Source organism: Chlamydotis macqueenii, chromosome 19 (assembly GCF_036417535.1).
Source record: "Chlamydotis macqueenii isolate bChlMac1 chromosome 19, bChlMac1.mat, whole genome shotgun sequence".
NCBI lineage: Eukaryota > Metazoa > Chordata > Aves > Otidiformes > Otididae > Chlamydotis > Chlamydotis macqueenii.
This window is the reverse complement of record NC_141574.1, coordinates 1,217,483-1,232,192: the sequence shown is the minus strand read 5'-3', so window position 1 is coordinate 1,232,192 and position 14,710 is coordinate 1,217,483. Positions and strand designations below refer to the sequence as shown.

General features: G+C 46.1%; 1 protein-coding gene across 7 annotated transcripts in view; it reads right to left on the bottom strand.

Moving 5' to 3' along the window:
* SGSM2 (small G protein signaling modulator 2) overlaps positions 1–10,436 on the bottom strand; it is a 58,677-nt gene extending 48,241 nt beyond the window's left edge. For all 7 annotated transcript variants that reach the window (XM_086762754.1, XM_086762756.1, XM_086762757.1 and 4 more), the window contains exons 1-2: positions 10,299–10,436; positions 1,950–2,025 (exon numbers count right to left, since the gene is read on the bottom strand). In XM_086762754.1, coding sequence (XP_086618880.1) covers positions 1,950–2,025; positions 10,299–10,355 — 133 coding nt within the window. In that variant the 5' untranslated portion in view covers positions 10,356–10,436. The remainder of the gene's footprint in view (positions 1–1,949; positions 2,026–10,298) is intronic.
* Between the last annotated feature and the right edge of the window lie 4,274 nt (positions 10,437–14,710).

Here is a 14,710-nt window from a genome sequence, read left to right as displayed (position 1 = left end):
GCGGGAGGGAGGGAGAAATATTAATAAGATTTTACAGTATTGCTAATCTTGGCCAAGCAGATTCTAACAGAAATAGCTGCCGCCCCACCACCCCTTACATCAACACTACAGCACATCTTACAGAATATGATTTCGAAGACAGAGAGCAGACACACAACACCTAGAGCTCTCCAGATCAAACAGGTCCCACAGCAAGGGCACAGGCTCAGGGCTCCTTCACCTGCTCCTATCCCAGGACCACTTTCCTCAGTTACTTTTTCTCCTCTGCATAGTACAAAGATACAGTAGATACAAGGGGAATAGTTAACGTAAGCACAGCCCAAATGGAGGAAACAGCTACAGTCTGTATCAATAGGAATAAATCATTAGCCAGAGAACGTGGCCGAATCTTGCACTCCTGCACTGAATATACAGGGATGAATCAATTATCCTAAGCTGTAAGTACAAGGTGACGGGGAAACAGCAGGCAGGGTAGCGCAGGATTAGCCTTGCACATGTAATAACCACTCACAGCAGAGCAGACTGGAATTTCAACGTTGCCATCGGAAAATGTTACTTTTCTCTGAATTTTGCTTTCAGTAACAGTTCACTTATCTCCAAAGCCAAACCTGACTTCCTCTCTTCTTAACCTCTCCACTGCCATCAGCACATTACAGGTATGCTTGGCTACAAATGCTCTGTGCTGTGAAATCCAGAAATGTTGACGACGGCTGTTCTCCAGTCATTCTCAGCATCTCTCCCAGTTAAATTTTCAATTTGAAGCATGAAGAGAAAGTAGCCAAGAATTCACAGGCCAACAAACATATTTACAATTGTATGTAGCTTTATTTCTCAGCAGTATCTTGCTGTGATGTTTCTCCATACACCAAAGTCTGACGAAGAGTGTTAATTTTTTATTGGCCCTAGTAAATTATAGGCTAGATTACAGAACTGTTGGACCAGCATGCAACAGTTCCTCTTCAGGCTAAGTCTCCAAAGAGTACTTGGTACGACCTCTGGGGAGCTGACCTCTGCTGAGGATCCTGCACTGGACCACCCTGTATCCACCCACACACCCACCCAGGGTCCCCTTCACTCCATCATCACACACACACATCAAAGTCTGCAGGGATCACCAAATTTTAGCATTTATTCAGACTTTGAGCAATTCAGAGTTCTGAAACACCAGCTGCCCTTGGTATACATGACGTTATCTCCACAGAAATGTTATTTTCTTGCTAATTCTTGGCAATGCAACTTCCAAAATACAGTCATGAGGAAAAGCCACCAACATAATGGCTCATTGATTATATTTAAAAATATACAAGAATGTCCTCAATGTCAAAGCCTAGACCTGAACCTCTCAAACGCACGATTTCTGTAACATAGCATCCGGTGCCCAGCGGAGAGCAGGCAAGTGCTGTGAAGACCTGAAATGTGGCTGTTAGCCGGTGGTATGCTGCTGGCTAGAAAAGCCACTGAGATTTCCAGTGCTTGTCTTTTAAAGAAGGCAATAGCTCTTTCAATGACTTTTTAGGCTGAATTCTGTCACCTCTGCTCCTGTACTGACACCTTATTCTTCAAAGACACTAAGCCAACTTACAGAACAAAGTACTTCCAGCTGGAAGGTAGCTGCCAGATTTTAACGCACAACTGTGAAAACCTCATTCTTTGGCAGTTATTCTCTGGGCTGTATCTTTTCTCCAAACACGTGTTATTTAACCCACTAGTGCTTCCCAGTAAATCACCTTGTTGTTTTGGCTTGGCACTTATTTTGGATAATGCCATTTTAAGAAGAGTTACTTTCTTATTTGTAATGTACACACAGACGTAGCAAAAGTAAAGAAAAGGTGACGGGCCTGAACTCCATGATTTCTAAAATGTAAATGCCTGCATTTGCCAGCAGAAAAACCACATTTCTATAGGACAAGTCAGATTATGTAGTGCTAGCTCTTTTGTGTGTCATTTACCACATAAGGCGATGATGTGACTGCTGTCTTCATGTACAAATTTCCGCGTGACAGCTTCTTCCATGATCTGCTTTACCTAAAATAAAGAAACAAAACAGAATTTATTGTAAGATCCCAGCCCAAACCAGCACAGCATTTGGGAGCTTCAGTTTCAACCTTTGCTTGCCCTTTCCCCGTCACCAAAAGACTAACAACTCACGTGAGTTACTCTTTGCAGGGAAGGCAGGATAAGAGCTTTTAGGAAGGGACAGGAAGGACAAAAGCGAGCAGCTTTTCACGGGATGAGGAACCTCTGGTAGAACAAGGACAGGTCTATTTGGGGTGTGCCCCTATAACAGGCTGACTTATTTCAGAGCATCCAGCGTGCCCTTTGGAGAACTTATTCAGCCGAAGTTGCAAAGGGCTGTGCAAAACTTTTACATAATTTATCCTTGGCCTTCCTGTGCAGAGTTACTTCTGCTCATGAAACAAGATTATGCACTGCCATGTGCTCTTGCCAGTGGTGGCACTCTGCCTTTCCTCCAGAATCCCTCAGCTACACAGGCGTACACCCCAAGAGAGGTTTACAGCAACTTTTCTCCCATTTGGGCACTTCACATACCACAGCAATTATGAACAACGCTCTCAAAGCTCTGCTGCACCAGACTCGACACAAAAATAATACAGTACCTACAGAGAAGACAGTGGCTTCAGTTTTTGCCTCTAAACACAAGTTAATAATTACAGCAAATACATTTATCACACTTCTTACTGATTTACAACTAAGTTCCTCTCCAGTTTAAGGCTGATATGCCAAGCTCCAGAGGGAACTCGTTGCAGACTACTGACTTTCAAAAATTAAGGAAGAAAACAGACAAATCCTACAATTAGGCTCTTGAAGAGAGCTGCAGCTACCCACCGCTCATCTGCCAGCTTATTCCTCCCCCAATGGCTTCCTCAGCCCGATCACAGATTCAACCTATTTGCGTCAACCAGCTCATTTATCAGACACTCATTCATTCCTTCCTGGCCACGGAGCACTTGCTTTTCCAGATACAAATCCACAGGAGTTTTTAGCTTCTCTAATTTGTGAACTATAATTACGGGGTTAGGACACTCTGCCTAAATAAATGCCACATCACTTTCAATATGGGAAAGTAAGCGCTACTATGGCAGAAGATCTAACAAGATGTTTGCTTCTTCCAACTTTTTTTTTACTTGAAAACAATTTTTCCAGCAGTCCTGGAATCCAACGAAGAGTGACTATTCTGGCAGGCAGTCACTGTGTGGTTGCTCTTTACCAACGAGCTCGGCACGGCCTGTGTGCCAAGCCAGCCTGACCCGAGTGCCAGTGCAAGCTGCACAGCATCAGTCACCGCGAACCCGCCGCCGGGGCAAGGGCTGTGTACCGCGGACCTCGGTCCGGGCCTCGCTGCAGGGCCAGCAGCTGCGCTCAGCTCTCAGGAGGCTGCATCTGGTACCTGAGATGGCCAGCTTAAAGCTAGCTGGGTTACCGCTTCCCTGTAGCGCTGACAGGTCCAAAGGTTTCAAGCCTTCCCAGTCAGCACTGGAAGCAGGAGAAGCTGCAGGTGCAATGCCTGACCAACAGCTGGGCTCTGTGCTCACACTGCTATGATGGTGAGGTGGCAGCTCAGTGCCCTCTCTTGGAGGGCTTCCTCCTCCAGGGAGATCACTTACGAAGCCAATTCTGGATGCTGCAATCAAGCATGCTGTCCCCCAGCTAATCATCTTGAGGCCTCCATGCCCACTCCTACACTCCCAGCCTGGCTGGCAGCCGTCTGCAGCTCCAGCTCTGGCACTTGCTGCACAAGCCTCTCAACACCCAGCGTTCTCCTTGCCCCAAATTCTGGATCGAGTTGATCCTATAGAATTTGGACTTCTTATCAAACAGGAGCCCTCTGGGTTGCAAAGCAAACATTGCAGAGGGGAAGCAAACATGTAAGAAGCTTTGAAAGCAGAACATGTTTTACGCCCAAGGACTTCAAAGCAAAGTATTTTGCCCTTCATAAAACCTAGCTCACTGTTCACATACTGAGGCTTGACAATATAAACTCCTAACAAGGCAATTTGTTTCTTCCCTATGGCATTCCTGACATGGCTAGAAGAATTTTGGACCTTACAGTAAAGCAGTAGGAGGTGGAGGAGTAAGAGGATATCAAGAAAGAAGCAAAGGTGTGAGAAGGTCTCGTGGATGGGAAGTCACACGGGAAGCATCTGGATTGCCCTGTTGATCCAGCAATCCCCTTCCCACGTTTTCATTCGCATCATTGTGGATTTACAAGCTTGACGTCTGTCTTGGCAGGAACCCAACAAAACTTGTTCCAAACCTCATCTAGAGGTTTGAAATCATCTAGGTAATAGCACCTAGGCACACCACAGCTCAGCAAAGGGAAGGGGACAGGACAGCTGTGCAGCTCTGCCTCCTCAAACTCCAGCTCAGACCCGGACCTGCGTTTTCACAGGTGGGAGGCAGCACGTCCCAGCTTGCAGGGAAGCACAGAGCCAGCGCCATCCACTGCCTCCAAGCCAACACACCTCAGCCGACCCATCTGTGAAACAAGGACAGCAACCCAACCTTGGCCAGCTGTTCTGATTTCACCAGATTAAACTACATTTCATCTACCAAAGGAAAGGCCTGGTTTACTAATGGGAAAGAGCCCCTCTGAGTGCCACCGGCATTGAGGTGGACAGAAGAGGAAGCTCGAGAGAGCTGCAGCAGAGTAAGTCACGCACACACGACTCAAGCTCATGAATTCAGGCACCCAGGGCTGCAGACCGTGATTTCAGCCTCAGCTCCCCAGAGAACAGTAACTGGAACTCAATTCCTGACAAGAGGGAGGAAGAAGAGTTGTTTACCAGGAGCAAGAGCTCTGGAGCTCAGAGGCCAATTCCCCGCTGTCACACACTTCCCAACCAGTAGTCTTTATTAGCTCAGGGTGTTACTTAGATGCCAGTTTGCAGTTCCAGGAAAAAAAAATTAAAGTGTATAAAAAATCAGAAAGAAAAAAGTTTCAGATGTAATAATCAACCCCACTTTCATACAGCAGCACCATATGGTCAGCATATCTGCAGATTTCGAATCCAGGACCTCCAGAGGCAAGCAGGACAGACCAGGCAGGCAAGTGTCTGTTCCCAGCTGCCATCGAACACAGAGCAACCCTTGCATGTTTTCTGGAGAGTGAGTGAATGTCATTAGAAAACATTTTCAGGGCACAGACAGTAGATATGAAGATGCAAAAGCTGGAATGCAGTGTTCTTCAGTCCCACATTATTCCTTACTGCCACGTAATTCAGCAATGCTCCAGGCAAGGAGCTAAATCAGATGTTTCTGATCAAATGGAACACAAACCTTTTTTTTTCCTTCTCTTCCCCTTGCAATTTTGTGCAGCTGTCTTTGTAGGGAATTATGCTGTTGTGTGTCTGTGTTCTGGGCGGGCCCTTGTCAATGGAGCTTTCTGAGCATAAGCCTACGTGGACATCCACTTGCAGACCTGATCAAACTGCAAATGAATCTCGTTAAAAGAAACAGCAACAGCCCACCCCCCGCACGCACCCATCCACCTGCGTAGGTACAGAGATCTGTTCAGCCTACTGAGCCGCTGTTTGGTGCAGGGGACGGAGAGCTGCCTCCTCCAGCTGGAGCCAGGGCTGCTACAGAGAGAAACCTGCTCAGACGGGAAAGAGGTGGCTGAGGTCGGGCTGCGGTGTGCCACAGGCTCCGTCCATCGCCTGGGAAACATCCATCCCCTCGGTCTCTGCAATTAATGCAGCATCTACTCGTCATAACCAGGCTGTTCAACTGCACCAGCCTGCGGCACAAGCATGCAGAGAAGCAGCAAGGGCATCGACTTCTGTGCCGTCCTGTCTCTCCGTCCACGGACCAGAGGCAGCACTGCATCAAGGGAACCGCAGAGAGCTCTGCCAGGCATCAGCGACAGGCTCAGGAGACACCCTGCCCTCCCTGGAAAAAGAACAGCTCCATGTGCACCAAGTTTACTAAGCACTGGAGAGCAAGGATGGGAAAGCTCTGTCTGTTTGAGCAAAGACCTTTGCACGCGAGGAGCGAAGAATATCCTGGTGGTAGTATTATCCAGGTAAAGTAAAGCAAGCTCCTCAAATAAAAGTTGATGCGCATTTGCACGACTTTACAACAGATCACTGCTCTGACCTCCTACACACAACAACGCCCAAAACTTTCAGCAGCAAACACAGGCCATAACACATAGATTATTTAATAAGTTTCACCAAAGAAAAAGACGAGAGAAATATATTTATCTTTAATGTTTCAATTTTAATTGTAAGAAAGCATTAAAAATGGAAATGAACTCAAATTTTGCAGCGTTCTGCTGATATAAGAGACTAAGAAAATGAAGACTACTAAAACACGACGTGCACTGACTATATACCAATCTGTTCACAAGCACAGCGCTGGAAGAGACCCACAGGTGTTGCTGTTTCCCTCCCTCTGTTGAGTTCTTGGTCTGCTCTGATGAGAACAGACAGCTTGGACTTGCCTTACTGCAGTTTTGCTAAACTTTTTCTGACCAGGGCTGACCCAGCACTCCTCAATGTATCTGCAACCTTCAGGGTTAGGAACAACCTTTCAAACCAGCACCACTCTAGCAGAATACATGTTGCAGCGCTTTCTCCATCGCTGCCCCATGATGGGATGCTGGAGAAGCACCACAGGGACAACGCAGCGTTGGAGACAAAGAACAGTGCTCATAAAATACTGGAATAACCAGGATCACAGTTAAAACCCATAGCATTTTTGTTCTCAAAGGAGAAAACCTTATGTCCAGCATCCGTGCCTTCTTTAGCTTGTGTAGTTACTGTTCATCTCATTTATTGATCACTCCTGCTGTAACTGACTCTGTTACTCTCGATGGAGAACTGGGTGGTGTAAATACAAGCTGTTAAGTAAGGACTGTATTTCTGCTCAGAAGTGGTTGCATTTCAGTTGTAAGATGACCAACTGCTTTTCTGAAGGGCTCTGAATTTTTTCAGGGTGAAACTGCTAAGGTGATTGTTATCCTGTTTGTTTCACAGCCAGAAAGAGTGCTGTGGTTAAATCCAAAAATGGCAAAAAGCCTCAGTTTCAGCAGGCAGAAGGAAATGGCCAAAGCAAAGCCTGTTTTATGAGTCTACTTGTCACAACAGATTTTCCTGCAGAGAGAGATAAATGTTTGAAATGTGAACTTATAAGCAGCCTCAGCATGAATCCCAGCAGAGTTAAATTTTCAAACACATTCCATGTCCTCCTTTCTATTAGAGCCAACAAAGTACATTCTTTACCAGTGGGAACTGAAAGACCATCTGAGAAAATGCAAACAACACTAAATTTTCCCAAAGGAAAAATGCAGAAGTTTTTGCTGAGAGGGAGAGACAAAATAAAATAAAATAAACACTCTGCACCAAGTGATTTTGGAGACAACCATTTTATATTTTGCAAAGACAACTGAATTTTAATAGGCTTGGTGAAAACAACATACAGGAAGAACAGGGTTACTCTTAACTCCATTAGATACTGAGGTTACATGAACATAATTCACCAGGAGGAAGAGCCTGGGTTTAAAGGACAGGGGAAGGGAATGATGGCTTTGAGAATGGACATGGACTAGTCAAGTTTGCAAAACAAGACCACCAACACACAACATGCATGCAGGTATAAGTGGCTGGGTAAAAAGTCACACAGAAGAAAAAATGAGGTTGAAAATCGTATCAGAAAAAGGCAACTACTGTCATTAAGGGCAGCATAATCTGGTGGTTGGCATACTAGGAATTGAATTCAAAACCCCTGCCTCCATTGATTGATTGTCTGTTTAAAAGAAAAATAAAATCTCAGTCTCAGTGTCTCTGCCTGCCTCCTGATACCATTTGTCCGGATGTGAGCGGAACAGATAGGGCCCCTACTACACATCCGTGCAGCGCACAGGCAAGAGGTGTCACCTTAACGGGTACCCCGCCACCAAAAGCTCTCGTGACTAGCTTAGGATGGAGGGCTCTGGGCAGCCTCCGGAAAGCCAAGCCAATATAAATCCTCTAAAACAGCATTTATGAGGATTTGGAGAAGAGAAAAAAAAACAAATCAAAGATCAAACAAAAATGCAGATGACGTAGAAGGTATGAATAACACTTTCAAGCATTATCCAAGTAATTTAAAAGCTACAGTCCAATTAAAAACATTTTAGAGACTTTAAAAACAAATTAGCGTCAGATTTTTTAATTATATATCACTTGTTCTCCTCCTCTCAAGCTGGCTTGGATCATGAAAACCCATTTCACTTTCAATTTTGTACATTAGCACAAGACTGTAATGTTCAGAGTTGGAAACAATTTCTCAGATTTATTTATATATTTAAACATTAACCCAGGAGAGCAAATGCACACAATTCTAAGTCAAACCTTATACTGCCTTGGCTCAAAGGTCCCAGTTTAAGCTAAAATTTCTGAATGAAGTGGCAGGTTCGTGGCTGCGTTAAGCTGCAGCATTTAACATGTGAACGAGCAATAGGCAACACCTGCTCGGTGCCCTGCAGCCAGCTGCTGCCTGGGTCATGCCAGGACACGGTCCCACAATTTTGTGTACAGATCGTTCTTTACGTGTCTAGCACTACTCTGCCACTTCAGGCAACCTACACTGACTGAAACATCTGGTATTTTCTGGTTTCAACACTCACAAATATTAGGACACCAGATTCCGGCTCAGGAACCTTGGCTGTAGCAACAACTCTTCACTTGAGTTTTAATGAATCTTGCTCTCCTACCACTTCTAATTTCCCGAGTTGTGAATTGGGGAGGGGAAGGAGCAGGAGCAGGAAGCAGGCAGCTTTTTAAAAAATACTTTTTATTGCTGTGAGGGATAGGCATTACCATCTGCACTTATCTCCTGTGTAGACCAGGCAGCTACACACAGCTGTTACACAGTCAGTGCCACAAAAACAGAAAATACGGTACTCAGGTGCAGCAGGGAGAGCTGGCCACTCACTTTGCTGCCATTTCCACCTGGAGCGCGTTCACGAAGATGCTCGTAGACCGAGGCACGGTTACACTACAGGCACCACCAGCACCCTGGCAGGGACCCCGCAGAGTGTCCCTTTGGAGCAGGTCTCAGCCCAAACCGCGCTCTGCGGTAAGTGGCCGCTCGCCCAGGTGCAAAGCCCAGGAGGAACTCTGTCCCGCTGAGCACACCCAACAGGTAACAGTGCCGTTCTTCGCCAAGACCGAAGCACTACCAGTCCAACCGAAGTGTGATCAAATGCCACCGTCCCCGTTCAGGCACAGGGTGTTTGGTAGTTGGTAGTTTAACCACCAAGGGATCTCAGATTGCCCCAGCATGTAAACGTCACACAGCTGTTTGTAAGAACAGCCACGAAAATTACCCCAGCCTCCCTCCCCCCTTTCTCAGCACACTTCTGAAAGCGCAGGTATTAACACCACAGGAGCAGATGCTTCTCCTACGGCTCTGGCATCTGGGAGCCAATGCAATTAATCCAAGCGCATCTTAGGACTAGCTTTCTTATCACTGATTCCCTTCCTTCTCCTCTAAAACTCACAGCTAAGGAAAAGTTAGTGAAGAGCCAGTAATAAGGGAACTTAACCCCAAGGAAAGGGAGCCAGAACCATCAGCTCATTACAGCCTCCTGCCTCACATGAACATAACCACCTCCTTCTGCAGGAGCTGGAAACAGCAAGCCCACAGAGCAGCATCTCTCCCGTCCAGGTTCACTTTGGAAAAACCTAGCAAAACCCCTGACGCGCTTCTGGAGCAGCCTCACAATGTCAACTTCAACAGCTCGGCTAAGCAGCACCTTTATTTATTTCACAGAATGGCTTGGGCTGCAAGGGACCCTAAAGCTCACCCAGTTCCACCCCTGCCCAGTCACCACAGGCCCTTGTCAGAAGTCCCTCTCCACCTTTCCCGCAGCCCCCTTTGGGCACTGGGAGCCCCTCTCAGGTCTCCCCGGAGCCTCCTCTTCTCCAGGCTGAACAGCCCCAGCTCTCTCAGCCTGGCCTCACAGCAGAGCTGCTCCAGCCCTCTCAGCATCTCCGTGGATTTATTTTCCAGTCACGGGAAGGTCGCACACAGCACAGCACAGCAAGGGTTAAACAGTTGTAGCCGAACAAATCCTCCACTCCTCATTCATTGCCTCCTGAATGGAAACTGGGTTTTAACGTAATCTGCCCAAAGCTTTATTTTATTTTATTTAGGCAAGTTCTTAACTACCAGCCCTACTGAGAGCCGCATTAAACAAACCCCGCTCGCGGGGGTTCAGCCTTTCGTTCCCGGCCCGAACGCGCCGCGGGAGGCCGAGCCCGCAGCTCTGCCCGCCCCACCGGCCCCCTCACCTCCTTCTTCACGTTCCACAGCAGCTTGTCCTTCACGGCGTCCGCCGAGCAGCTCATGGCGGCGCGGGGAGCGGGGCTGCCCCCCGCGCTCAGAGCCGCCCGCCCGCACCGCTGCGGGAGCGCCCGCGGGGCGAGGGCTCCCCGCCGCCCGGCCCCGCCGCCATCTTCCGCGGCCGCCGCTGACGTCGGGCTGGGGGCGGGCCCGCACCTGCCGCCGCCCGGGCTGCGGGGGCTCCATGGCAACGGCGGCGCCGGGCCCGGGCGCTGAGGCAGCGCTCCGGCCGCCCTCCGCCGGTACCAGCCCGGGAGCCCCAATCCCTTCCCACGGTAGCAGCCCGCGCCCGTCCCGGCCCCCAAGGAGCCTCAGCCCGGAGGGGCCCGGGGATGGCAGGAGCCCGGCGCCTCCCCCTCCACAGAAGGGAAGGAAAAGGACAGCACTTTGCAAAACGGCCCAGGGAGCGTTCAAGCTCTTCCTTCCAAAGCGAACAAGGACATAGGCAAGACCGCTCCTTTAGCAGGGGTCCTCGGGGTACACAGGACTTCCTCAGGGAAGTCCTCCAGCTACTGCTGAAAATCCTGTGCTGCTTGTGGTGGCAAAGGAAGATGCCACAGGAACAGCCAGGCGAAGGGAGAGCCCCAAGGGAACAGCACAGGAAAAAGGGGAGAGGGCAGGCAGGAGAACAAGACAGACCTCCCTTAGAGCAGGCAGGAAAGCGAAAAAGAAGGTAGAGTTGTCCCATTTTTGATAGTGGAGACTGAATCGCGTGACTCGGTCACAAGAACCAAAAGTTCTATCACAATGAACGAAAGCAGGCTGCTTCTACAAGCTCTCACACAACATAAAGTCAGAGTAGGAGCACATACCTTACAGATAAGCCAATTCTCCCCAGCACACCTGTAGGAAAAAATAGCCTGTATGCACTGGAAACCACAGCTCACATAAGAGAAGTTTCTCACCTCTCCACATAGGATTACCCAACTTCTTTCAAAGACACTCAGGTGCTTTGTGGAATAGTTTTTGCAGTTGTTGCTCACAAGAACTATGGTTTAGCTAAGAAAGCAGGGTAACAGCAGCAAAGAGAATAGCTAAATAGAACAGAGAGGTAAGAGTATGTTGGCAGCCTCAAAAGCACACCTACTGCAGAACACAGACCGAATTTCTTGATCTAATTCCCTGCTAGGCTGCTCCGGCAGTCAAGAAAGGCTAAAGATTTGCAAAACACAAGTCAGGTTACCTTTGTGGTAACACAAATTGTGTATAGACTTAATGAAAGATCAAAATGCTCTGTGATTCTTATTAGGAAATGAAATCATTTCCATGAACATGAAAAACCACTGTAGCCAATTAATTCTTCTACAGCTAAAGGAAAAGAAAATAAAAATCAGTTGTCTGCAGTGTACCTCTAAGTACACTGATACCTCCTACAAATAGCCTGAACTCGCAGGGCGCGGGCGAAAGGGAGCAGCAGCTCCATGTAACACAGGAGCCATTTGCTGATACAGTATTTCTGTGGGTCAGAATCCTAAATTCTTGGTGAGGATCACAACTACAACGCAGAAGAAAAGTGGGGAGGCCAACATGACGAGTAAAAATTTATGATACTGGAGAAAAATCACAGAAGACAAAATATAACACTTTATTAAAAATTAGTGTTCCGTTTCCATTTAATGCACTGATAAAGAGAAAACGCTTTAATCAATAGCTAATATGGTTACTGCATTAATTAAGTATTTTATCCATAAGGCTGACCTTTAAAAAGTTAGACATAAAAATAAAACAAAGCCGGATGCTCTAAGAAAACAGCTTGATCACAGAATGCCAGTTTAAAGAAGATCAGCAATCACATTTGCTATCCTCTGGATACAAAATATTATAGAAATCCAAAGTCCTTTACTATTATTAAACAAATTAAGCTTCAATGTCCCTCTGAGGTAGGGGAGGGTCTTAACACCATTTTATTACAGATGAGGAAAAATTATGCACATACGGAAAAACTGACTTGCTGTATGTCACCGAGTTAGTGGCAAAGCTGGGAACAGGACTCATGCCCACTCATCTCTTAATAAAACCTCAGATCTAACGGAATGGATTGTGAAATCTGGCTGTAAAGATTCAATGCCAAGGATTGTCAGAGAATATAGTCTAATTGTGTAAGACAGGGACTGCTGGGCCAGACACATTCAGTTATACTTCATCAGTATTTCTAAGAGTGAATTATGTCTGAAAATTAAAAAACCTCTGGGAAAAGAATGTAATCAAAACCACAGCAAGTGTTGCCTGTTCAAAGCAGAATGCAGCTTTTCAGTAACACCACAGTATCGGTCCTCCAATGCCCTCCCAGTCTCTGCCAGTTATTTTGTATTTTAACACAGAAGCAAGAGACAAAAAGTGAGTGGAATGGAACGTCAGGATAGAATAAATGTCTCCTGTTCCAAAAACTAAATGTCAAGGTGAAGGTTAAACATTTCGTTTTGTCTCGGCATTTATCCAGCAGTTGGAGGCTGCTACCCTGCAGAGCTCTCTCTTTTGACATTATTAATTAACACTGCTACTGAAAAGCAGTAATGTAGACATTCACTCAAGGCACCAAGTCTCCTTCTCTGTAAAAGGACTGAGGCTGTTTTGCAATATGTGAGGACCCTGTTACAGAAACACCCTTTATTACAGCAACCCTTTATTACAGTACTAGAGTATAGGTGTCAGTTAATATTTTCCATTCATTCTCTCAGCCTGCTAACTCAATATTTGAATGCACAGAAGTTCACCTAAATTTAGGAGTGAAGAGGACAGTAAGGTTTCAAAAAGAGCTCCAGCAGCTAATGAAGCTAGCTGATGTAGTTAGAATTCCTACATTACAAAAAGGCAAAAAGGCATTTATTCCTCTCAAAGGCTACTATAAATCCACAGGCACACCAGTAAACACATCCGTTGGTGATGGTCTATGTAGGAAGTCTCTTGACTTGCAGACAAATGCATATAATCAGAAATCTATATTGTCTTAATAGGGATCCCAATTTGCCATACTTAAAGCCAGCAGAGAAGATTCTTAGGAAGCACAGCTGTTCGCTCTCTCTAGAAGTGGACAGCTTACTACAAATAAGCGAATGCTGCAGTTCCAAACTGCATTAGCCTTTTCAGTGCTGCTTTTCTCCATTGTACCAGCTTGTAAAAATATGTTCTAGAATGTTCCTGTCACAGCAATTTATAGCATTTAATTAAGAAAGGATGATTAAGGCGAGAATACAAAGCATGTGCTACATCAACACTACAGTATTCAAAATTATCCAAAACTGGTTCTACAGAGACTGTACAAATCAACGTGCCACGATTTTGGTGGAAAGGACATTCAATTAACTCCCTGTACTGGAGCAGTTCCAGATAAATAGGACTCTTCAGAGAAAACACAGTGTTCTATCAATTGTATTGGAAAAATGTTCAACCCATGAACTACGTAAGCGATGGCTGCATCCGTGTCTACATTTAGACTTACTGAGACTTCATGTAAACGACCCAATTCTGTAAGCACCCAGGTAAGAAATAACTCGGCATTCCAGACGTCCACCAGAAACCTCAGTAAGCAGCCCCACCTAGGGAGGGGATCTCTAACACAGTAACTTCAGGCTTGTGCATGGCCGAAGCGCACACATTCCAGAGCACACCTACACTGAGGATTTCCTGATCTTCTCCCATTCCTATCTGCCCACCAGTGGAGGGAACACTGGACCTTCTAGTCAAACCCCGCCACAGGTATTTAACGGGGTTCTCTCTGCCACATCCTGAAAATCTTATCAGGACAGAGAACGGCAAGACCGTGGTTTTGAAATGTCTTTTGAACAGACTAAATTTTCGTGTTTAGATTATGACTCTTGAGTAGAGCTTACAGACTGATACTGTTCTCTCCACAGTGGCCAAACACTGTTTAACGTCATTCCAGTTCTAGTGATATCTTAATGTAAAAGCAGATGTTTTGTGATCAGTACTAACTGGGGGTAGAGAAGGGAGAGTGAACGCGGATGAGAGAAAGTGAAATGAAAAGGGTATCTGTACATATTTTAAAAACATTCATAACTGCTTACAGTTCTTACTGATAATCCACATTCCACAAATACCAAGAAGTTATTTTGCACTTTTTAAAAGATTCTCACAACCCAGATGGTTCTCAAAACAGATTGTTTCCAAGATTAACTTAATTTAAATTCAGATCAGAAATTAATACTACTTGTTGGCTATGGGAGACAGGAAAAAGAAAACCAACTAAACCAAAACACAAGGTTTTCTCTGCTTCTTATAGCGTAATAATTCACAGTTTGAATCCATTTCATCAATGAGTCCTGGGAGTACAGAATCCAACCATCGAACGAAAGTCTCTGGACCAGCACACGGATCTGACACTCATTCTCTTTCACACGCT